Source organism: Babylonia areolata, chromosome 8 (assembly GCF_041734735.1).
Source record: "Babylonia areolata isolate BAREFJ2019XMU chromosome 8, ASM4173473v1, whole genome shotgun sequence".
Lineage (NCBI taxonomy): Eukaryota > Metazoa > Mollusca > Gastropoda > Neogastropoda > Buccinidae > Babylonia > Babylonia areolata.
In genome coordinates this window covers 9,085,548-9,108,047 of record NC_134883.1, presented here as the reverse complement: position 1 = coordinate 9,108,047, position 22,500 = coordinate 9,085,548, and the positions used below count along the sequence as shown (strand labels likewise).

Genomic DNA, 22,500 nt, shown 5'->3' with positions numbered 1-22,500 from the left:
TGGGTCTGTCTGTGGGTCTGTCTGTGTGTATGTCTGTGGGTCTGTCTGTGGGTCTGTCTGTGTGTGTGTCTGTGGGTCTGTCTGTCTTTGTGTCTGTGGGTCTGTCTGTGGGTCTGTCTGTGTGTATGTCTGTGGGTCTGTCTGTGGGTCTGTCTGTGTGTATGTCTGTGGGTCTGTCTGTGGGTCTGTCTGTGTGTGTGTCTGTGGGTCTGTCTGTGGGTCTGTCTGTCTTTGTGTCTGTGGGTCTGTCTGTGGGTCTGTCTGTCTTTGTGTCTGTGGGTCTGTCTGTGGGTCTGAGGGTCTGTCTTTGTGTCTGTGGGTCTGTCTGTGTGTCTGTGGGTCTGTCTGTCTGTGTTTGTGTCTGTGGGTCTGTCTGTGTGTCTGAGGGTCTGTCTGTGGGTCTGTCTGTGTGTCTGAGGGTCTGTCTGTGTGTCTGTCTGAGGGTCTGTCTGTGTGTCTGTCTGAGGGTCTGTCTGTGTGTCTGTCTGAGGGTCTGTCTGTGGGTCTGTGTTCCCTTGCCCGTCTTTCTCTCCTCTGGTTACTAAGTTACATTATCTGCCAGTCTGAAAGTCTCTTTCTCTTCTCTCCCTCTCTCTCTCTCTCTCTCCCTCTCTCTCGCTCTATCCCACTTCCCTCCCTCTCTCTATCTCTATCCCTCCCTCTCTCTCCCTCTCTCTCTTGCACTCGCTGTCTCTCTCTCTCTCCATCTCTCACTCTGTCTGTGTGTGTGTGTGTCTCCCTCTCTCTCTCTCTCTCTCTCTCTCTCTCTCTCTCTCTCTCTCGCCTGTTTTTCAAGAGAGGAGAGCTTCCAACACTGGCAGTGCTGACCTGAAAAACTGATACAGAGTACATTGGGAAAGAAAATAATGATAAGGTGGCCGGGAGGGAATGACGGCACACACACACACACACACACACACACACACACACACACACTCACACTCACACACACACACACACACACACACACACACACACACACTCTCTCTCTCTCTCTCTCTCTCTCTCTCACACACACACACTCACACTCACACACACACACACACACACACACACTCTCTCTCTCTCTCTCTCTCTCTCTCTCTCTCTCACACACACACACACACACACACACACACACACACACACACACACACACGCATGCACGCACGCACGCACTGGGAACTTATAGCCACAGGGGGGGCGGGGTGGGGGGGGGGGGAGTACAGAACTAACTAAACGGCAACTCTGACCTTCACAAGACAACATTTTGCCGGCACGCTATTGGGGGGTGTGGGGAGGGGGGGGGGGGCACACATACATTGCTCACTTAGTTCGAAGGTGATCCCTTGAGAGGATACAATGTCGATGATATGAATCGCGTGCTTGCTGAAGTGTGTGCGTGCGTGTGTGAGGGGTGTTGGAGAGTAAATGGGCGAGCTAGAGTATAGAGGCGGAGATGGTCTAATGCCCACAGCGCTGAGACCTTTAAAATAATAATAATAATAATAATAAATAAAAAGAACCTACCTGCTGTTGCATTACGTTGGACTCGCGGAAGCTGAACGGAGCCAGTCTGTCTGTCTGTCTTGTCTGTCTGTTCTAGTCTCGTTGTCCTGGTAGTAGCTTTGACAACTGGTCCGTAAGTGCCGTGAGCTGGGGTCTACGGTCCCCCAGTATTTTCTCCCTTTCCACTAGACCTTGAGTGGTGGTGGTGGTCTGGACGCTACTCATTCGGATGAGACGACAAACCGAAGTCCCGTGTGCAGCATGCACTCAGCGCCCGCGGCGATAGCCTTGAGATGGCGTTAGTGGTCGGCGAGGCTCTAAGCACCATAATTTCATTTCATTTCATTTACTCAGCGCCCGTAAAAATACCCACGGGAAAAAAAGGGTTGTTCCTGGCAAAATTCTGTAGAAAAAAAAAAAAAAAAAATCCGATTCGATAGGAAAACAAACAATAAACTGCAGGCAGGCAGGGGGGAAAAAAAAACAAAAAAAAAAACACACATGCAAAAAGGATGGCTCTTAAAGTGTAGCGACGCGTTCTCCCTGGGGAGAGCAGCCCGAATTATCACACAGAGAAATCTGCGAGTAATACATTAATACAATATCCCGTCAGTAATACGATATTCCTTTGGTTGGGAGTGTGTGGTGGGTGAGGGGGGTGCAGGAGAGTGGGGGGTTGCGCGGGGGGGGGGGGTCAGGAAGATGTCTGTGTATGACCGAGGGTCCAATCGTGGTGGGTAGGGGGTGTCTGTCTTGTGTTGCGTTCATTCTTCTTGTTCTTTTTCTTGTGTATCATCACCAACATCATCATCATCTTCTTCTTCTTCTTGCTCTTGTAAGCATGTTTTATAAAACTTTAAAATAATGATGATCATAATAATGATAAAACAAATCAACCGTACCCCCCCCCCCCCCCCCCCCCCCCCCCCCCCCCCCCCCGCCCCCTCACCCCTGATTCCCCAAGAGGCTGCATAATGTTGTTGACCAAAGTGGGCAGTAGGGAGTGAGGGCGGAAATCCGAACCACAGACCAACAAGAAGATGCGAGTGTGGACAGACAAGCTGGTCAACATTAATGAAGCAGTATTAATCAGAAGGGAGAGCTCAGATAAAGAGAAAGAGAGATTGCTTGGGTTGTTTCTTCTTCTTCTTCTTCTTCTTCTTCTTCTTCTTCTTCTTCTTCTTCTTCTTCTTCATCATCATCATCATCATCCTTTTTTCCTTACAGCACACGGCGATTTTTCCTCCCATTTTTGCGGCTTTCTTCGTGCATTAGCGTCCAGAAGGCGTGTGTCCAGACCTCGGGTTATTTTCATTCTCTTGGGTTGGTTGGCTATATATAAAAACATACATACATACATACATACAAAGGAGGGCATTACTCCCACCCTCAGATCCCCTTCTCTAACCCCACCTCCCTTACCATTCGGTTCTCCCACCCACACACACACACACACCCGCCTCACCTCCTCATCAAAGCTTTCTTCTTGAGGAGGGTCCATTGTTTGAGCTGAGGTAGAAGAGGTTTTTTGTTGCCGCCCTTCGGCTGATTACTACTAATCGACGAAGAAGGTATTTGACAGCGTCGGTTGGTTGTGTGGAGGTTAGCGTCTGTGTGTCCCGGGGGGGGGGGGGGGGGGGGTTCCATTGCTGATTGATTGATAATTTCCGAGTGTTTGCCAGTAGAAGCTAAAAGCTTTGGTCAGTCCTTCTGTGTCTTTTTGATTAAGGAGGAAAAGATAAGACGATGATGACGTCTTTTGGTAGTTACTGTCGGCAGTGATTTTTCTTGTTGTTTGTTGGTTATTCTGTGCCGTCTGTTCCTCTGTCTCTCTCTCTGACCAGCGGCGTGACCCAACGCGCTTGGACTGAGAGAGCAGGGAGAGGGATGGGCAGGGGAGGGGGGTTGGGGTGTGTGTGTGTGTGGGGAGTGGGGGGGGGTTAATGTCCCGTCACACATACATACTGGTGAATGTAGACGTCTGGTTGAAAGTGTTATTTTTAACTTTTGAACGTTATCATTTACAAAAGAAGAGATGAAAATAGAAAAGAAAAAAAAAGATAGTGAACTGGTGATTGTAAACGTCTGGTTGAAGGAATTGAGTTTTCAATAGAACGTAATCATTTACAAAAGAAGAGAGGGGGTGAGGGAGTGAATAGCTGATATAAGTCAGCTGTGTGTCAAGTGTTATTTATTATACAGCTGGCTTCCCTTCTTCCTTGTTGCACACTTCCTCCTCCTCCTCCTCCTCCTCCTCTTCTTCCTCCTCTTCCTCCTCCTCCTGCTCTTCTTCCTCCTCCTCTTCTTCTGTTCTTCCTCCTCCTCCTCTTCCTCTTCTTCTTCTTCCTCCTCCTCCTTCTTCTTCTTCATCTTCTTCCTCCTTCTTCCTCCTCCTCCTCTTCTTCTTCTTCCTCCTCCTCCTTCTTCTTCTTCTTCCTCCTTCTTCCTCCTCCTCCTCTTCCTTCCCTTCTTCTTCCTCCTCCTCCTCCTCCTCCTATTCTTCCTCCTCCTCCTCTTCTTACTCCTCCTTCTCTTCTTACTCCTCTTCCTCTTCCTCCTCCTATTCTTCCTCCTCCTTACTCCTCTTCCTCCTTTTCTTCCTCCTCCTCTTCTTGTTCTTTCTTCCCATATTCCTCCACCTCCTCCTCTTCCTCCTTTTTACTTTTATCGGTTTGTTTCTTCAAGGAGGGTGCCAGTGAGTGCGGGCTATTCCATTTATGCTACATCACATCTGCTTAGAAAATACGGTGAGTGTGTTGTTTATGGAAAACACAGATATAATATGTACATATACACCTCTTAGTCTCCTCTCTCTCTCTCTCTCTCTCTCTCTGTGTGTGTGTGTGTGTGTGTGTGTGTGTGTGTGTCTCTGGACAGACAAGCTGATATATATCATTTATATTTTGAACACGCTTCGTAGTGGGGGAGGGTTTAAAGGAAATCCAATTATCAATTTTTTTCCCGTCACTACATCTTTCCCGAAAACGAAGTGGTGTGCAGCTATCATATAGATAGATCTATGAACGTCCTGGTTTGTTGTAAGTGTCGGTGGTGGTGGCAGTTGTGGGCATGCATATTCACATAGAGAGAGAGAGAGAGAACGAACGAACGAACGAACATTTTTATTCAATAAAGGCCGTAGCCCCTCATGAAGGGGATCAGTGAACACAAATTGTTACATTCCAGAACAATGTGGAACAGAAAACATTTAACTACAATTCTAGCAATGCACATGCACACACAAAAAGCACAATTAATCACATATCAAACTGCGGATTTTGAATGCCTTATACAAGTATATAGCGAACTGTTTTACAATGGTTTCATTTGTTGATGACATTAGCAAGGAAAGTCGAAACAGAGATGGATGTCTATGATATTTTTGTGGAATTAACTGTAGCCTAAGGTCATTTAAGGCAGGGCAACGTAACACGAAATGAAGTTCAGAGAGAGAGAGAGAGAGAGATGCGATTCCGTCGCGATCCCTGCTTTGACTGCACGGCAGACGTGCTGTGCTGTACATTGCAGTGCACATTTTGCTTTTTGTTTTTCTTTTTATCCCCCCCACTCCCTTGTCTGATTATTGATCTGGCGTTTACCCCCTGGCGTCTCTTTTCCTTCATAGGACGAACAGAAGGAAAAGGGGGGGGGGGGGGGGAGAGAGAGAGAGAAAGAAAGAAACATACACGAAATCAGCCTGTCCTAGGAAATGAAGGAAGAGGAACAGAGAGAGGAAGCAGGGAAGAGAGGGGGGGGGGAGGGGTAGTGGTGTCGGGTTTAAGGAAGGAAGGGGGGAAAGAGAGACTGCATGATGTTACTGCTGCTGCTGCTGCTGTTTTGGAATGGCTGTCTGGACAGGATGTACCGGCTGGTGATGCTGCGACATGCGGGATGTATGTGTAGATATCTGTATTCTGTCTGTGTGCGCGTGTGTGTGTCTTTGTTTTTGGTTCTCTTTTTTCGTTAAAGGATATTTGTTGTATTTTTGTTTTTATGTTGTTGTGGTTTTTTTTTTGCAGGTTTGTGGTGAGCTTCTGCAACAACCTCGTTTCACTCGCATTCATGAACGAGATTTGATGTTGTTGTTGTTGTTTGTGTCACGGAGTTTGACCGTTTTGTAATGACGCCCATCATGCAGGAGGCAGCCATGCTCCGTTTTCAGGAGGGGCGCTGGTGTTTGTGCATTGCAGATTTTTTTTTTTGGGGGGGGAGGGGGGGAAGGGGGGGGGGGAGGAAGGAAGAGGGTTCGCGTTTCCGTGACATGACCCACTTCCGGACACTGACTGACGCAGATTACGGGGATCTCTTATCGTGTGTTGTAGTCTTTTTTTTTTTTTTTTTTTTTTTTTTTGTGGTGCCTAACGGTCGGCTGGGCTCTTAGCAGGGAGGTTTGGTTTGATTTGATTCGATTCGATTCGATTCGATTAGATCTGGCTAGACTTTTGTGCGGTTTTCGGCCTTCTGAAGCATGTGTCATGCACACCGAAAGGGGTTGTTGGACACTATCGTTGTTGTTGCTGTGCAGCCTATGTTGTGTTGTCCTGAGTGAGTTCAAGTGAAGGAATAAAAAGAAAAAGAAAAAAAAAACAGAATGAAAGAAAGAAAGAAAAGCAAAACTGTAATCATCAGCCATGAGCCACATCGAGGTGTTTATAACGAACCAGTGGCAAAAATCCATACAAAGAAAGAAAGAAAGAACAAAACTATATCTACCCTGAGCCACATCAAGGAGTTTAACGAACCAGTGACAAAAACCATACAAAGAAAGAAAGAAAGAAAGAACAAAACTATATCTACCCTGAGCCACATCAAGGAGTTTAACGAACCAGTGACAAAAGTCATACAAAGAAAGAAAGAAAGAAAGAAAGAACAAAACTATATCTACCCTGAGCCACATCAAGGAGTTGAACGAACCAGTGACAAAAGCCATACAAAGAAAGAAAGAAAGAACAAAACTATATCTACCCTGAGCCACATCAAGGAGTTTAACGAACCAGTGACAAAAGCCATACAAAGAAAGAAAGAAAGAACAAAACTATATCTACCCTGAGCCACATCAAGGAGTTTAACGAACCAGTGACAAAAGCCATACAAAGAAAGAAAGAAAGAAAGAAAGAAAGAACAAAACTATATCTACCCTGAGCCACATCAAGGAGTTTAACGAACCAGTGACAAAAGCCATACAAAGAAAGAAAGAAAGAAAGAACAAAACTATATCTACCCTGAGCCACATCAAGGAGTTTAACGAACCAGTGACAAAAGTCATACAAAGAAAGAAAGAAAGAAAGAACAAAACTATATCTACCCTGAGCCACATCAAGGAGTTGAACGAACCAGTGACAAAAGCCATACAAAGAAAGAAAGAAAGAACAAAACTATATCTACCCTGAGCCACATCAAGGAGTTTAACGAACCAGTGACAAAAGCCATACAAAGAAAGAAAGAAAGAAAGAACAAAACTATATCTACCCTGAGCCACATCAAGGAGTTTAACGAACCAGTGACAAAAGTCATACAAAGAAAGAAAGAAAGAACAAAACTATATCTACCCTGAGCCACATCAAGGAGTTTAACGAACCAGTGACAAAAGCCATACAAAGAAAGAAAGAAAGAAAGAACAAAACTATATCTACCCTGAGCCACATCAAGGAGTTTAACGAACCAGTGACAAAAGCCATACAAAGAAAGAAAGAAAGAAAGAACAAAACTATATCTACCCTGAGCCACATCAAGGAGTTTAACGAACCAGTGACAAAAGCCATACAAAGAAAGAAAGAAAGAACAAAACTATATCTACCCTGAGCCACATCAAGGAGTTTAACGAACCAGTGACAAAAGCCATACAAAGAAAGAAAGAAAGAAAGAACAAAACTATATCTACCCTGAGCCACATCAAGGAGTTTAACGAACCAGTGACAAAAGCCATACAAAGAAAGAAAGAAAGAACAAAACTATATCTACCCTGAGCCACATGAAGGAGTTTAACGAACCAGTGGCAAAAGTCATACAAAGAAAGAAAGAAAGAAAGAACAAAACTATATCTACCCTGAGCCACATCAAGGAGTTTAACGAACCAGTGACAAAAGTCATACAAAGAAAGAAAGAAAGAACAAAACTATATCTACCCTGAGCCACATCAAGGAGTTTAACGAACCAGTGACAAAAGTCATACAAAGAAAGAAAGAAAGAACAAAACTATATCTACCCTGAGCCACATCAAGGAGTTTAACGAACCAGTGACAACAGTCATAAAAAGAAAGAAGGAAAGAAAGAACAAAACTATATCTACCCTGAGCCACATCAAGGAGTTTAACGAACCAGTGACAAAAGCCATACAAAGAAAGAAAGAAAGAACAAAACTATATCTACCCTGAGCGACATCAAGGAGTTTAACGAACCAGTGACAAAAGCCATACAAAGAAAGAAAGAACAAAACTATATCTACCCTGAGCCACATCAAGGAGTTTAACGAACCAGTGACAAAAGCCATACAAAGAAAGAAAGAAAGAACAAAACTATATCTACCCTGAGCCACATCAAGGAGTTTAACGAACCAGTGACAAAAGCCATACAAAGAAAGAAAGAAAGAACAAAACTATATCTACCCTGAGCCACATCAAGGAGTTTAACGAACCAGTGACAAAAGCCATACAAAGAAAGAAAGAACAAAACTATATCTACCCTGAGCCACATCAAGGAGTTTAACGAACCAGTGACAAAAGCCATACAAAGAAAGAAAGAAAGAAAGAAAGAACAAAACTATATCTACCCTGAGCCACATCAAGGAGTTTAACGAACCAGTGACAAAAGTCATACAAAGAAAGAAAGAAAGAAAGAACAAAACTATATCTACCCTGAGCCACATCAAGGAGTTTAACGAACCAGTGGCAAAAACCATACAAAGAAAGAAAGAACAAAACTATATCTAGCCTGAGCCACATCAAGGAGTTTAACGAACCAGTGACAAAAGCCATACAAAGAAAGAAAGAAAGAACAAAACTATATCTACCCTGAGCCACATCAAGGAGTTTAACGAACCAGTGACAAAAGCCATACAAAGAAAGAAAGAAAGAAAGAAAGAAAGAACAAAACTATATCTACCCTGAGCCACATCAAGGAGTTTAACGAACCAGTGACAAAAGCCTGAGAAAGAAAAAAAGCAAGAAAGGGGGAGAAAAAAAAATCTCTACCGAGAGCCACAGCAGTGAGTAAAACGAACCGGTGGCAAAAAGTCTTGAATGTCCATTTTTGTTCTGGGCAGTATGTTGTGTTCACTGCCCTGACTGAAACCCTTCAACTCCTGACGCTGCCAGTTAACTCTCTCCATACGAACGGCGAAAGAGACAACGTTAACAGCGTTTCACCCCAATTACCATCATCAAAATATTGCAAGCGGAAGGCTCTTATACTGAAGAGGTGAATGTTGACAAAGAATACCACAATTCTGACGACGGAAGCTAAAGGTTGGGTCATTCAGACACCCACTGGACATCCAAGGGGTCTGTGTAGAGGAGAAGAGAGGACTGGCCGTACTGAGTGAGTTAAGGGGGGGGGGGGGGGGGGGGGGGGGGGGACAACAACAAAAACCGGAAGAAAGGAAAAACCACGAGGGTTTGAACCCAGGCACCTTCCTATTGAAAGTCCCCACGGCAAGCGTGCTGTCTAACTCACATAATATATATCTCTCTCACGAGTGTTAGGTTGAGATTTGGGAGTGGATAGTGGGCAGGGGTTAGAGGGTTTTTTCTTTTCTTTCTTTCTTTCTTTTTTTGCTTGTTGTGCCGTGTTTGTTTTTTGATTGTTTTTTGTTTTGTTTTTTTGTTGTTGTTGTCTTTTTGTTGTCGTTGTCTGAGAGCAAAGCCTTGCAAGTGCCGGACATGGGTGGAGGTGCCGGTTTGGTGGGCTGTTTCCCTCCAAGTCTTCTTCGTCGTTTGTGACCTCTTCTGTTTGGCTTCTGTGGTGTGTGGTTTCTTGACAGAAAGACAGACAGACAGACAGAGGAAAACAGGCAGACAAAGACAGGTGGAGAGAGTGACAGACAGAGATGGAGAGGATGGGGGTGGGTGGCATTGGGAAGGTGGGGTTAAGTGTGTGTGTGTGTGTGTATATATATATATATATTCTACAATCTGGTCTATTTCTCCCTGTCTCTGTCTCTCTCTCTCCCTCTCTCTCTCTCTCTCACACACACACACACACACACACTGTTCTCACGACATATGAGTGCCCTCGCCCCCCACACCCCCACCCCTTCCCTTCCCCCCCACCCTTTAAAGTTCCACACATCACTCCACATGAGGAAGGCCATGATTAGATCTAAATTCATTAACGGGGCCATTTTATCAGGTCATGGTTAGGGATATGACGTCAACGCTACTGAAGCTGCATCAGCACTGATAACATTTAACTGACTCCGAAAGGCAATGACATTAACAACCAAAAAAAATAACCAGTCTGCAGATCAGAGCTGCTGCTGCTTTCTCCTCTCAGCTTGTTCCTCTTCCTCCTTTTTCTCCTCCTCCTCCTCCTCTTCCACCTTCTCCTCCTCCTCCCTATTCTGCTCCTTCTCCTCCTCCTCCTCCTCCTGTGTAACAAACTGTTCTTGATCTCAGAGTCTCAAGAGAACAGAACGAAAGATTATTGCTTCTGTTTTCTTCCTCCATTAAGAATCTTGCGTCATCTGCAGAAGCTATGTACTTATGAACGGGAATGAATGTATTTCCGGGAGATACCTGCGACTACGTATCTACATACCTACCTACCTACCTACCTACCTTACCTACCTTTATGTGCCTATGTGTGTGTGCGTGCTTTGCATGTTTGCGTGCTCTCACTTGGTTAGGAAGCAAAGCGGACTGGCTTTTGTGACGTCGTTCGTCGTCTGCGTAATGATAATACTCTGTGGCATTGTCTGTGGAGACTGCAGACGTCACAGGGAATGGAAAACAAGTGCAGGCGATGATTGTAAGTAGTGTGTCTGTGTATGTGTGTGTGTGTGTGTGTATGTGTGTGTGTGTGGTCCTGAACAAACTGAGCGTTTGATGTTTGTGTCCACTGTAGAACAGATTGGTGGAGGGGTGAGGGGGGAATGGTAGGGTGGGTAGGGGGGGGGGAGGTGGTGGGAGCAAGGTTTACCTAGGTGGGTGGCTGCCTAGACTGCACACGTGTCTTCCAGGCTTTGCTGGTTGCTATGGCAGCGTGAGGAAACAGTACCGTTGATGACCCATGCTCACACGCCTGTCAGATGTGGTGGTGGTGTGTGTGTGGAGTGAGAGAATCAAAAGACGTGTCATCAGCGTTCAGTGTGTTGAAAGCTGGAAGCAAGTGCTCAGTGGTCTTCTTTGTTGTTGTTGTTGTTGTTTTTCCCGCTGCCGGACAGCCGTGGTATTTGTATTTGTATTTCTTTTTATCACAACAGAGTTCTTTGTGTGAAATTCGGGCTGCTCTCCCCAGGGAGAGCGCGTCGCTACACTACAGCGCCACCCTTCCCCCCCCCCCACCCCCCACCCCCCTGCGTGCAGTTGTATTTTTCCTGTCGAAGTGGATTTTTCTACAGAATTTTGCCAGGAGCAATCCTTTTGTTGCCGTGGGTTCTTTTACGTGCGCTAAGTGGTGTGTCCAAGGGACAGACAGATCGTGAGGGTTTGTGTTTTTCACAAGGCGTGCGTGTGAGGGCTGCTTTTTTTTTTTTTTTTTCTTTTTTTTAATAATGTCTTATGATCTGCAGAGTTACACGTGTTTTGCTGATGAAGCAGTAATCATCTTTTAGTTTTTCAAATAACACAAGGGTGGTTGAGTATAAGAGCAGGAGTTGGGTTTCTCAAAAATATGTTCCGAGGATGTCTAACTAACTGCGGTGAAGACATTGACGTTCTGTTTGGTTGTGAGCAAGTCCGAACATTTTATAAAGTAACCGACGAGGGGTTGAGTCTGAGACTGGTGCCATGGTCTCTTGTAGCAGCCTCATTGTCGGTCGTCTTTTTTTCTGGAACGTCATTCATAGCTGATCCGAGAACTGTTGGGGTGTTGGTTTTTTGTTGTTGTTGTTGGTTTGTTTGTTGTTGGGTTTTTTTGTTTGGTTTTTTTGTTTGTTTTTTTTGTTTTTTTGTTTTTGTTTTTTTTTTTGGGGGGGGGGGGGGGGGGTGAGAGGTTTGTTTGTTGTTGTTTTGTGATGAGCAAATTAACAAATCAATTTCGCTGTAATAGGCTTTTAAAGGTTGTTTGTTTTTGGGGGTTTTGTTGTTGTTGTTGTTGTTTGTTGTTGGTTTGTTTTTGTTGTTTTTTGTTCTTGGTTTTTTTGTTTGTTTGTTTTTGTTTTGTTTTGTTGTTTTTTTTGGGGGGCGTTGTTTTTTTTTTTTTTGTGCATGTTCAAGAAGGCGTTTGTTTCGCGCAGCTAGCTTGAGACCGTCGACCATCTAGATTTGTTCTTTGTGCAGTGCTCACTTTGAAATACTGTAATTAAAAAAAAATTAAATGTTGAAAAAAAAGATATGGTGGTGCTCCAAGACATGTTAAGTGTTCGTTCAGTGCAAGGCCCTGGTGAGTTCAGAGACATGACTGTGGTCACACCTCATGGGCTGGGTGGCCATCAGCGAGTTTGTTTTTTTTTAGCAACGCTGGGTTTGCTTAGCGGGTTTTTTTTGTTGTTTTTTTGGGGGGGGGGGGTGGGGGGGGGTTTCCATTTCCTAGAGTGGAGTCTCTAATTCCATAAACATTATCACACACACACACACACACACACACACACACACACACACACACACACTAGTTTACTGTGAAGATTAATGCCATCACGTGAAGCCGTAGCGAAGAGGAAGAAAATGAACGTGTGGCCCTCAGCTTCACGTGGATTCATCATCAGTCTTCCAGCAGTTAGTTCATCAGAACTCTGGCCTCACGTCTAACGAGCAAACATCGGGTTGCCGAGTGTCGTCTGTCTTAAGTTTGTCGCTGGAAGCGGGTGGGGGTCACTTGCAGATGAGGTACCCCCCCGTATGGCTGGAACCAATTCCGGGTGGATTGCATCCTGGCCTCAGGAAGGTGGTAAAGGTAGGTTGTGGAGTGAGGGGTGTGTGGGGGAGGGGAGGGGTTGTTGGGGGGGGGGTTGGGGGGGTACGAGGGACCCAAGACACCCCGGCAGCACTTAGCACTGGGTTCCTACAGGGTCATGGAAGTCTGGAGAAAAGTCTTTACAAAAATGAGGTAACCATGTCCATCCAGGTCTGGAGAAAAGAAAAGAACAAGTCTTAGAAAAATGAGAAAACTATGTTCAGGTGTGGAAAAGTCTTGGGGGGGGAAAAAACGACATTATAACCATGTCCAAGTCTGAAGAGAATAAAAAAATTTTTTTTAAAGTCTTGGAAAAATGAGAAAACTATTTTGAGGACTGGAAAGGTATTGGAGGGAAAATGAGATAATTGTACATGGCCAGGTCTGGAAAAGGCGTAGAGAAGATGAGACATAACCATTTCTTGGGCTGGAAAAGTCTTGGGGGGAAAATGATATTTCTATTCGGGATGTTTGCTGGGGCTCGTGTGAGCAAGGCGCCAGATCCTAGAGATGTGTGCGTGAGGTGGAGGATTGGTGTTTAGGATTATGATATATATATATATAGCAGCCGTCATACAAGGTAGCAGCCGTCATCACAAATATTTATAGGTTATAGGTTGTTTTTTTGTTGTTGTTTTTTACAGCATTCCCATCCCCGACGTCAGTTGGAAAATCAGAAACCCGTTTCTCAAAGCCCCCAGTGGCTTTACTTTCTCCACCAACATAAGTAAAATACAGTGCGTACACACACACACACACACACACACACACACATATATATATATATATATATATATATATATATATATATATATATGCACACACACACACACACACACACACACACACACACACACATATATATATATGCACACATACACATATATATGTGTATATATATATATATATATATGCGTGCATACACACACACACACACACACACACACACACACACACACACACACACATATATATATATATATATATATATATATATACACGCGCGCGCGAAAGCATGTATGCGCACAGCTCAGAAAACGTATTCCTCAAGCAGAAGGAAAAACAAGAGAATTCAACAACAGCTACACCATGAAGGAGAAGGAGAAAAGTCATCAAATGCTATCACTGATCTTTTTGCATAGCCAGCGCTACGTGTGTGTGTGTGTTGGAGGGAGTTGTGGGGGTGTGGGGGGGGAGGGGGGGGGGGTCTCATAGGATAATAACGTTTACGACAGGCATTTGTCAGCTTGAAAACTGAGTTATTATGTCAGTAACCTGGGCAGTGAACGACGACGAAGAGAGCGTTGTTGTCGGTGGAAAAATGCTAGCATTGTTTATTGGTTGTTTATATATATATATATATATAGAGAGAGAGAGAGAGAGAGAGAGAGAGAGAAATGTCATACACACCACACATCAAACGCGCGCGCGCACGCGCACACACACACACACACACACACACACACACACACACACACACACAACAAACAAACAAAATAAAACGTACACACACTTATGATTGTGGGCGTGAATTTCAGGCGTATGAGAGTACGTATGTAACAGAGGTAGGTGAATGCTTGCGACCCATATTCTCTGCCTCGTCCTCAGCCTCAGCACTGGTCTGTATGCTTTGAAGAGGGTGCGAGTTCCAATTAGGGGGATTCCACCCTCACTGGACAGCACAGGTCTTAAGCTCTGTGTGTGTGTGTGTGTGTGTCTGTGACTCGTGTACTGTGTGTGTGGACATGCGTAGTAGTATACGGCTTGTGGGGTGGTCGGTTATCTTAGTCTACCCGTGGATGAAAGGGGTGTATGTGTGTTGTTACAGAAAAAGTCAGTGAAGATTGCCCTTGACCCAAGACTGTCAGCTCTCTCTGTCTCTGTCTGTCTCTGTCTCTGTCTCTCTCAAACAGTGCACTAGTGCACTGATTTGAAATTCAGTGGAACGAATAAAGGGCCTCTCTCTCTCTCTCTCTCTCTCTCTCTCTCTCTGCCAAAAGCGCAAGGACCTGTGTACAGAAAACAATATGTCGATTAGTATCACCTGGCCTTTTGCATTAAAAAAAAGTAGTCAACATTAGTTTTCTTTGTCAAACGCGTCAAAAGTCTGGTAAAATCAGAAGAAGAACAGGCATAAGCGTTGTGGAGTATGGAATATTTTCAGAACGCACAAGATCTAGAATTGTTTTTTGTTGTTTTTTTTCATTTTGCTCTGAATATTTTCAGCACACGGTTGTTGAAAGCTGTGCTGTTTGTGCTTCAGCAACAAAGTACGTGCAGTGTCTCACGCTTAACAAGTAAGACCAGAATTAATTCAGAGTCCCGTTGGTCGTGGGGGGGGGGGAATCACAACCATGTGGATTGCCAAGCTTTTCAACTGAACAACACTGACATAGACCGTGCCAATATCTACATATTAACTTGTGTGGACGACTTCTCCCTTTCTAAAAAAACCCATTGGTATTATTGAATTGCGAAGAAAGCTTGGGGAAAGCGACAACGTTGTCACTGGCTACAAAAAAAAAAAGTGTGCGTGGTTTTTATCTTCCATGAGACAGTCGCCACAGGATTGAAAACGAATGCCGAATGCTAAGTTAAAGCTGTTTGTTATTCACCGCTTCAAGAGAGATGGCATAAACTGACTGGTGAATTTTGTTTTTCCTCGGGAGTGGAGTGACGTTTGGCGGGGGGGGCAAAGTGTGTTGGTTCACATGTGTACCTGTGCCGTGAACTGGAGACAACCAGTATGCGTCATACAAAGCACGGTAAATTTATTCTGATTTAGGGGGCAGGGGGGGTGCTGGAGGGAGTGCCGTGTATGTGTGTGCGTGTGTGTGTGTGTGTGAGCGCGCGCATGTTTGCTTACCTGTGTGTGATTGTGTATATAAGTCTGTCTTTCTGTTCATTTACTTTGAATATTGTGCTAGTTTCTAGCGTAATGTGACAGACACAAGTGACTTCAGTGGGTGTGCCATTGCTTGAATAAAATAAGCTGCTGTCAACAGTATACTTTTATCACTGTCCGTGTGTGTGTGTGTATCTGTCTGTCTGTCTGTGTCTTTTCATCTCTCTCAGTATCTCTCTCTCTCTCTCTCTCTCTCTCTCTCTCTCTCTCTCTCTCTCTCCATATTACTGTGAATGTGTGTGTGTGTGTCCACAATGAAGGTGATACCGTTCTTTCATCATACTGGTGTATAGGAATATGTTCAATAATTACGTTTTTGTATTCTGCTGCATTACAAAAAAAAAAAAGCTACTAAAACGACTTTCGACTGTACCTCATTGTGGAAACCACAATGATATTTATCCTTAATGCGAATCTGACTGCCGCGTGTGAGCGTGTTATCCGATGCTGAGAACGTGTCATTGTTATCAGGTGTCCGTCACCTAATGTTTTGTTGAATGAGCGATCTGTTGAGGCAGATTGGGCAGCTGGTTGGCTAGATACTTGAGATAGGTTGTTCGTTGGATAGATATCTGTTCAAGCGTCGGACACGTTTTGATACTTTGTCCGTGTGTGTGTTGTGTTGTGCTGTGTGTGTGTGTGTGTGTGTGTGTGTTGGCAGTACAATTTGATACATTGTCCGTGTGTGTGTGTGTGTGTGTGTGTGTTGGCAGTACAATTTGATACATTGTCCGTGTGTGTGTGTGTGTGTGTGTTGGCAGTACAATTTGATACATTGTCCGTGTGTGTGTGTGTTGGCAGTACAATTTGATACATTGTCCGTGTGGTGTGTGTGTCTGTGTGTGTTGACAATACTCTTTGATACATTGTTCATAATTATGTGGGCAGAGGATGGGGGGGGGGGGGCGGGTATGTCAGTGGCGTTTCATTCTTAAGTGCTGTATTTTGTTTCGTATCTTGGTATTGAATGTGAACTCAATTGAGCACATGGACGAGCGTGTGTTCACACACACACACACACACACAGAGAGAGAGAGAGAGAGAGAGAATGTGCGTGTGTGTGTGTGTGTGTGTGTTTCTAACGTTCTTGCGCGAACCAACACAGCCTTTTTTTTTCTTTTCTTTTTTTTCTTTTTCTTTTTCTTTTTTTCTTTTCTTTTTTTTTTTCCACCAAAACGATATCTGACTCAGCTGAAACTGAGAAAGACTGACTGAGTGGTGGTGGGAGGATGGTAAGGAGTGTTGCGTAATGTCATGTTGTATTGTCAGAGACAACGACGTGCCATTTGGGACAGTTACAAAGATAGAAAAAGAGCATCATCACAACAACAGAGAAAGAAAGACAGAAAGAAGAAGAAGAAGAAAATCAACCAGTTGGGTTCCACCCAGACTTTCGTTTTGCAGTACTCTCTGTTGTTGGTGGGGAGGTGGGGGTTTTTTGTTGTTTTTTTTTTTGGAGGGGGGGGGGGTGGTTTCGGGCTGGGGGTGGGTTTTGGATGGGGGAGCCTTGGCAAAGAGGCAAGAATGCAGTGCACCCGACTTTCTTTCAGGCTTGACTCGCGTGTTGGAAGGTACTGGGGTTTCTTTCTGGTGGTGGTGGTGGTGGTTTTGTTTATTATAAGTGGTAGTGGTGGTGTTGGTGGTGTCGTTGTTATTGTTGATACACGATGAGTAGAGTGGTGTGTGTGTGTGTCTGTGTTTGTGTGTGTGTGTGACTGTGTTGTGTTGTGTTGTGTGCGTGTCTTGTTTGTGTTGTGGTGTGTCTGTGGTGGGTGTTGGTTATGTCGTTGTTATTTTTGATACTCGATGAGTGGTGTGGTGTGTGTGTGTGTGCGTGCGCGCGCGCGCGCGTGTCTTCTTTGTGTTGTGGTGTGTCTGTGGTTGGGTGGGGGTGTGCGTGTTATTTATGTCGTTGTTTTTTTGTTTTGTTTTTTACTCGATGAGTAGAATACGGTGGTGTGTGTGTGTGCGTGTTTCTGTGTGCGTGAGTGTGTGCGTCTTGTTTATTTTGTTATGTGTGTGTGTATGTGTGTCCGTGGTTAGTGTAGGTATGCGCATGTTTGTGTGAGTTTGTATTGTGATGCATTCGTTGTGGAAGTGAGTGTGTGTGTGTGGGTGGGTGGGTGGGTGGGTATGAAAACGTTACATTTTGACTATGGTGGTGTTGGTGGTACTATATACCACGTCGGCCAAAATATGCAGCGTCATGTTTTTTCTTGCAGAAGAAAAACGAAAGCCACTCTCTCCCGTGCTTTGCTGACTGTTGCCAGGAAATCCTGAGCAAATGCGCACGCACGCACGCACGCACGCACGCATAGGCAACAGACACATAGCTCCTGTGTGGCTCTCTGTATTCCTGTCTGTCTGTCTGTCTGTCAGTCAGTCTCTTCCGAGTACATTCTACTGTGACTACAACAAGCGCAGTTCTATGCATACCATTCCGTGCTTGGCACACTGCACTGAGTTGTATTGCGTTTCGTACAGCTCTCTCCACAACATACACTTCTCTGTTTCTATGTCTCTGTCTGTCTGTCTCTCTGTCTGTCTGTCTCTCTCTCTCTCTCTCTCTCTCTCTCTCTCTCTCTCAGTCTTTCTCTCTCTCTCTCTCTCTCTCAGTCTTTCTCTCTCTCTCTCTCTTTCTTTCTCTCTCTCGGTCTACACACACACACACACTCTTTCTGTCTGTCTCACTCTCTCTGTCTGTCTGTCTCTGTCTCTCTCTTGTCTGTCGGTCTCTCTCTCTCTCTCTCTCTCTCTCTCTCTCTCTCTCTTGTAACGACAGTGATCTGATCTGCCCATTATGTAAAGAATCACAAGAAAATGAGATACACTTTGTTCTTTGCTGTCCAGCTTTAAGGAACATTCGGGAGAAGTTTATTCAGCCTAAATATTATAGTAAACCTACGTTGTTTAATTTGAACTTATTGATGTCATCAACTTCCCCTGAAGTTGTTCGCAAATTTTCACTTTTTTCATACAAAGCTTTCAAATTCAGAGAAATGGCTACTTCGTGAAAACGCTGTTTGTATTCTTTTGTTTGTTTGTTTTGTTTTTTTTCTTTTATTGTTCTACACATTGAACTGTAATGCTGGTTTATTTTTTGTTTGACTGTGTTTATTGATGCTCACTGTGTCGTGATGTATTGTTTGTAAAATAATGTTCACGTTCGCCTTCATAAGGGGCCTAGGCCTATACATGAATAAACCATCTCTCTCTCTCTCTCTCTCTCTCTCTCTCTCTCTCTCTCTCTCTCTCTCTCTCTCTCTCTGTGCGTGCTGCCAATGAGAGCCCCACAATAAACGCATTCAGGGTCGATATTCAATTTTCATGACAGTTCACACAGGAACCTGCTTTATTTGCTCGCTCTCACTCTCTCTGTCTCTTTCTTTGTCTCCCTGTCTCTCCTCTGTCTGTCTGTCTGTCTGTCTGTCTCTCTCTCTCTCTCTCTCTCTCTCTCTCTCTCTCTCTCTCTTGTCTCCCTGTATCTCCTCTGTCTCTGTCTTTCTTTGTGTATGTCTGTCTGTCTGTCTGTCTCTCTCTCTCTCTCTCTCTCTCTCTCTCTCTTGTACTGTATACATGTTTTGTTTTGTTTTTTAAGTAGATTTTTTTAAAAATCGTATAACAACATTTATATGCATGTATGTTTGTGTGTCTCTTAAAACAGATGTGTAAGTCGGCCAAAGTGCTGATATCTTCACCGTTGGAAAATAAAGATTCATTCATTCATTCTTTGTCTCTGTCTGTCTGTCTTTATATAACAACCACCCCCCACTGTACTCACTTTACTACTGTACTCATATGGCTTTCTCTGTTCAGTTCAGTAAGTAAATAGATGAATAAAACATCGCATCACGGTATTAACATTAATACAGAGACCGTCGTAACTCTCTTTTTTTTTGGTGTCATATACTGTACCATGTCAAACTGATGCAAACTAGGCCTATTGGTTTTTTAACTCTTTTTTTTAACACTTTTTTAATAGCTTTTTTTTTTCTTTTCTTTTTTTGCTCGGCTTCCTTGAGTGTTAAATTGTGAAGCAATGCACCCCCATTCATTCACACGCGCTTTGAACTTCACTGCCAACTTTGAAGTGTTACACTTCGTGTGAAGCTTGTCATCATCTGCGTCGTCTAATTTACCACGTCATAGCTGTGTTAACACGTCAGAGTTTGGCTTGGCTTTCGCTTTGCGGTTCTCTCGTTTGCTTTGTTGGGTCATTTGGGATTCTGGTTTGAAGTTTGTATAGGGGGGGGTAACTGCCTTTTCAGGCGAGTTTTCGCCCTTATTTGTCTCTTTCTGACTGCATCTTTGTCTGTATCTCTCTGTCTGTTTCTGTTTGTCTCTCTCTCTCTCTCTATCTCTCTTTGTCACTCGTTTGCTCGCACGCTCATGCTTCTTTCATTTGGATGCAATGTTTTTTTTGTGTGTGTGTGAGGTTGTTAACTTATTTGATTTTATTTACCCTATTTTATGTTAGCTGGGTTGTTTTTTTGTTTGTTTTTTTTTTTTCTTCCTATGTTATCTGTAACAAGTTATGTTTCTTGCGTCCTTGGAATCTTGGTGTGCTAAGCTGTAAACAACATGAACTGAGTAATATATTGTCAGCCACATTGATGTGGTGGACATGTTGGTTAAAGATTATTTCCCCCCAGCAATCACTGCCCCTCTTACGTTTTTTTTTTTTTCCATAACAGCTTGTGATTTCCGGTGCGTGCGCGTGGTGTGTGTGTGTGTGTGTGTGTGTGCGTGTGTCTGTGTGTTTTCGCGCGGTGGAGAGTCTAAAGAAGAAAAAAAAGATCATATTATTCTGTTATTGTTATTTCCACCCCTGTGATATGATTGTTATGATAATGATGATGATATTAGTACCAGTAGTAGTAGTGGTGTTTTTTTGTGGGGTTTTTTTGTTTGTTTGTTTTGGGGTGGGTTTTGTTTTGTTTGTTTGTTTTTTGTTGTTGTTTTTTGTTTTTTTGTTATTGCTATCCAGCTGAAGTGTCCTTTCAATCAAGGCATGATCTGCGGACGTGTTCCCATTGTTTTGTTTTTGGTAGTTGTTCTTTTGTTTGTTATTAATTATGTTTTTTGTTCTTTGTTGTTACCATTATTGTTGGAATGATTATTAGCAGTAATAGAAGTAGTGTGAGTACCATCATCATCATCATCATCACTACCACCATCATCATCATCATCACCATCATCATCATCATCATCATCTTCGTACGAACCTCCTCCCGCACAGACATGATGACTTGACCTGATAACGGACGTCGTCGTCCTTGTGTGTGTGTGTGACAGCCTCCTACACGGGCAGCTCGTCAGACGAGGATGACGTCAACCCGCGGGACAAGCAGCAGAAGAACTCCAAGGGCTCGGGCGACTTCTGCGTCAAGAACATCGATCACAACGCCTTCGGGCGGCGAGAGATCGAAATTGCCGAGCAAGGTAAGACCGTGAGGTGTTCTGAGACTGTAGCTCTGTGTGTGTGTGTGTGTGTGTGTGTGTGTGTGTGTGTGTGTGACTGTATGTGTGTGTGTGAGAGAGAGAGAGATATACTGTATCTGTGTGTGTGACTGTGTGTGTGTGTGTCTGTGAGAGTGTGTGTGAGTGAGTGTGTGTGTGTGAATGAATGAACGAATGGTTTATTCATTATATGCCATAGTCCCTCATGAAGGGGTATTTGAACAGCAAGGAAAGACATGTCATGAAATAATTAGCTGATAAATTCACAAATGGAAACTAAGACTATCGAATGACTGTTAGAGAGAGAGAGAGAGAGAATCGGTTTCGCACGTGAGCACGATTTTATATATATATATATATATAAACACAGTTGTCATGAAAGATGGGAATTTCGTCATCCAGTGTTGTTCCTTCGATAATAACGAACGCATGCGTGTGACCTTTTTTCTTTTCTTTTTTCTCAAGCTGCACACAGTTTGTAGCCTTTTTTTTTTTTCCCCATTAAAGGGCACAGGTATCTAATTTGTCGTGAGACACTGACAGAGAGGGGTATAGGGGTGGGAGTAAAAAAAACTTAAGTGGGGGACCGGGGGGGAGGCAGGCAAACATTCAGACACAATGCGCATAAAGAACACACAATCATTAAATGCCGAGCGGCATTTGTACACTGGTATACCCCGCGCCGTCAATTAGCTCACTTTCATTTTAGTACCACATGCCAAGCGGTAAAATAGATCTTATTTCCCGCTGATGTATTATTATTCCTCCACTTTCTCCTCCTCCTCCTCCTCCGTCGCAAACCAGGCAGCGAGCAATAGAGGCTTGACGTATTTATTATAACCGAGTTGCGAAAGGTCATCCAGGTTTGTCATAAACATCTGTAGACTTGTCATGTTGACAGAAGGGATCGGTAGTGATCAGTCGTTCAAGCTGTATCCATCGCTTCCAGCTCGTTTGTTTGTGATAAGGTTCTTTCTGCCCCCTCGAGAAACATCGCGAGGAGACATTTTTTCCCCCCTTTCTTTTCCATTCATTTTTTTGGTATTGCTGTTGTTGTCAACTTGTGATATATATATATACATACATACATATATATTGTATTCGTATTTCTTTTTATCACTACAGATTTCTCTGTGTGAAATTCGGGCTGCTCTCCCCCAGGGAGAGCGCGTCGCTACACTACAGCGCCACCCATCTTTTTTGTATTTTTTTTCTCTGCGTGCAGTTTCATTTGTTTTTCCGGAATATCGAAGTGGATTTTTCTGCATATATATATATATATATATATATATATATATATATTTTTTTTTTTTTTTTTTTTTTTTTTTTTTTTTTAGTCTGTTCTTACAAACATTGATTTTTTTTTTCCTTCCAATGATTAATTTCCTCAGTGTGTATCTCCCCCCACAAGCTCTTTCTCCCCTCCTCAACCCGCTATCCCCTGCACCAACCCTTCCTCCCTTAGTGTTCTATTGCCAAACAAATAGACTACGATGTGGTGGGCGCAAGCCAGGTAGTAAACAGACCAACAAGGAGAAGAAAAAAAAAGAAAAAAAAACCAACCCAACAACAACAGCAACAACAAAACTCAGGTAAAG

The 22,500-nt window shown here is 43.8% G+C and overlaps 1 protein-coding gene across 1 annotated transcript in view; it reads left to right on the top strand.

Annotated features, from left to right (window-relative positions):
- LOC143284962 (putative adenosylhomocysteinase 3) overlaps positions 1 to 22,500 on the top strand; it is a 339,921-nt gene that overhangs the window by 17,529 nt on the left and 299,892 nt on the right. The window contains exon 3 of the mRNA XM_076592123.1: positions 20,738 to 20,884. Coding sequence (XP_076448238.1) covers positions 20,738 to 20,884 — 147 coding nt within the window. The remainder of the gene's footprint in view (positions 1 to 20,737; positions 20,885 to 22,500) is intronic.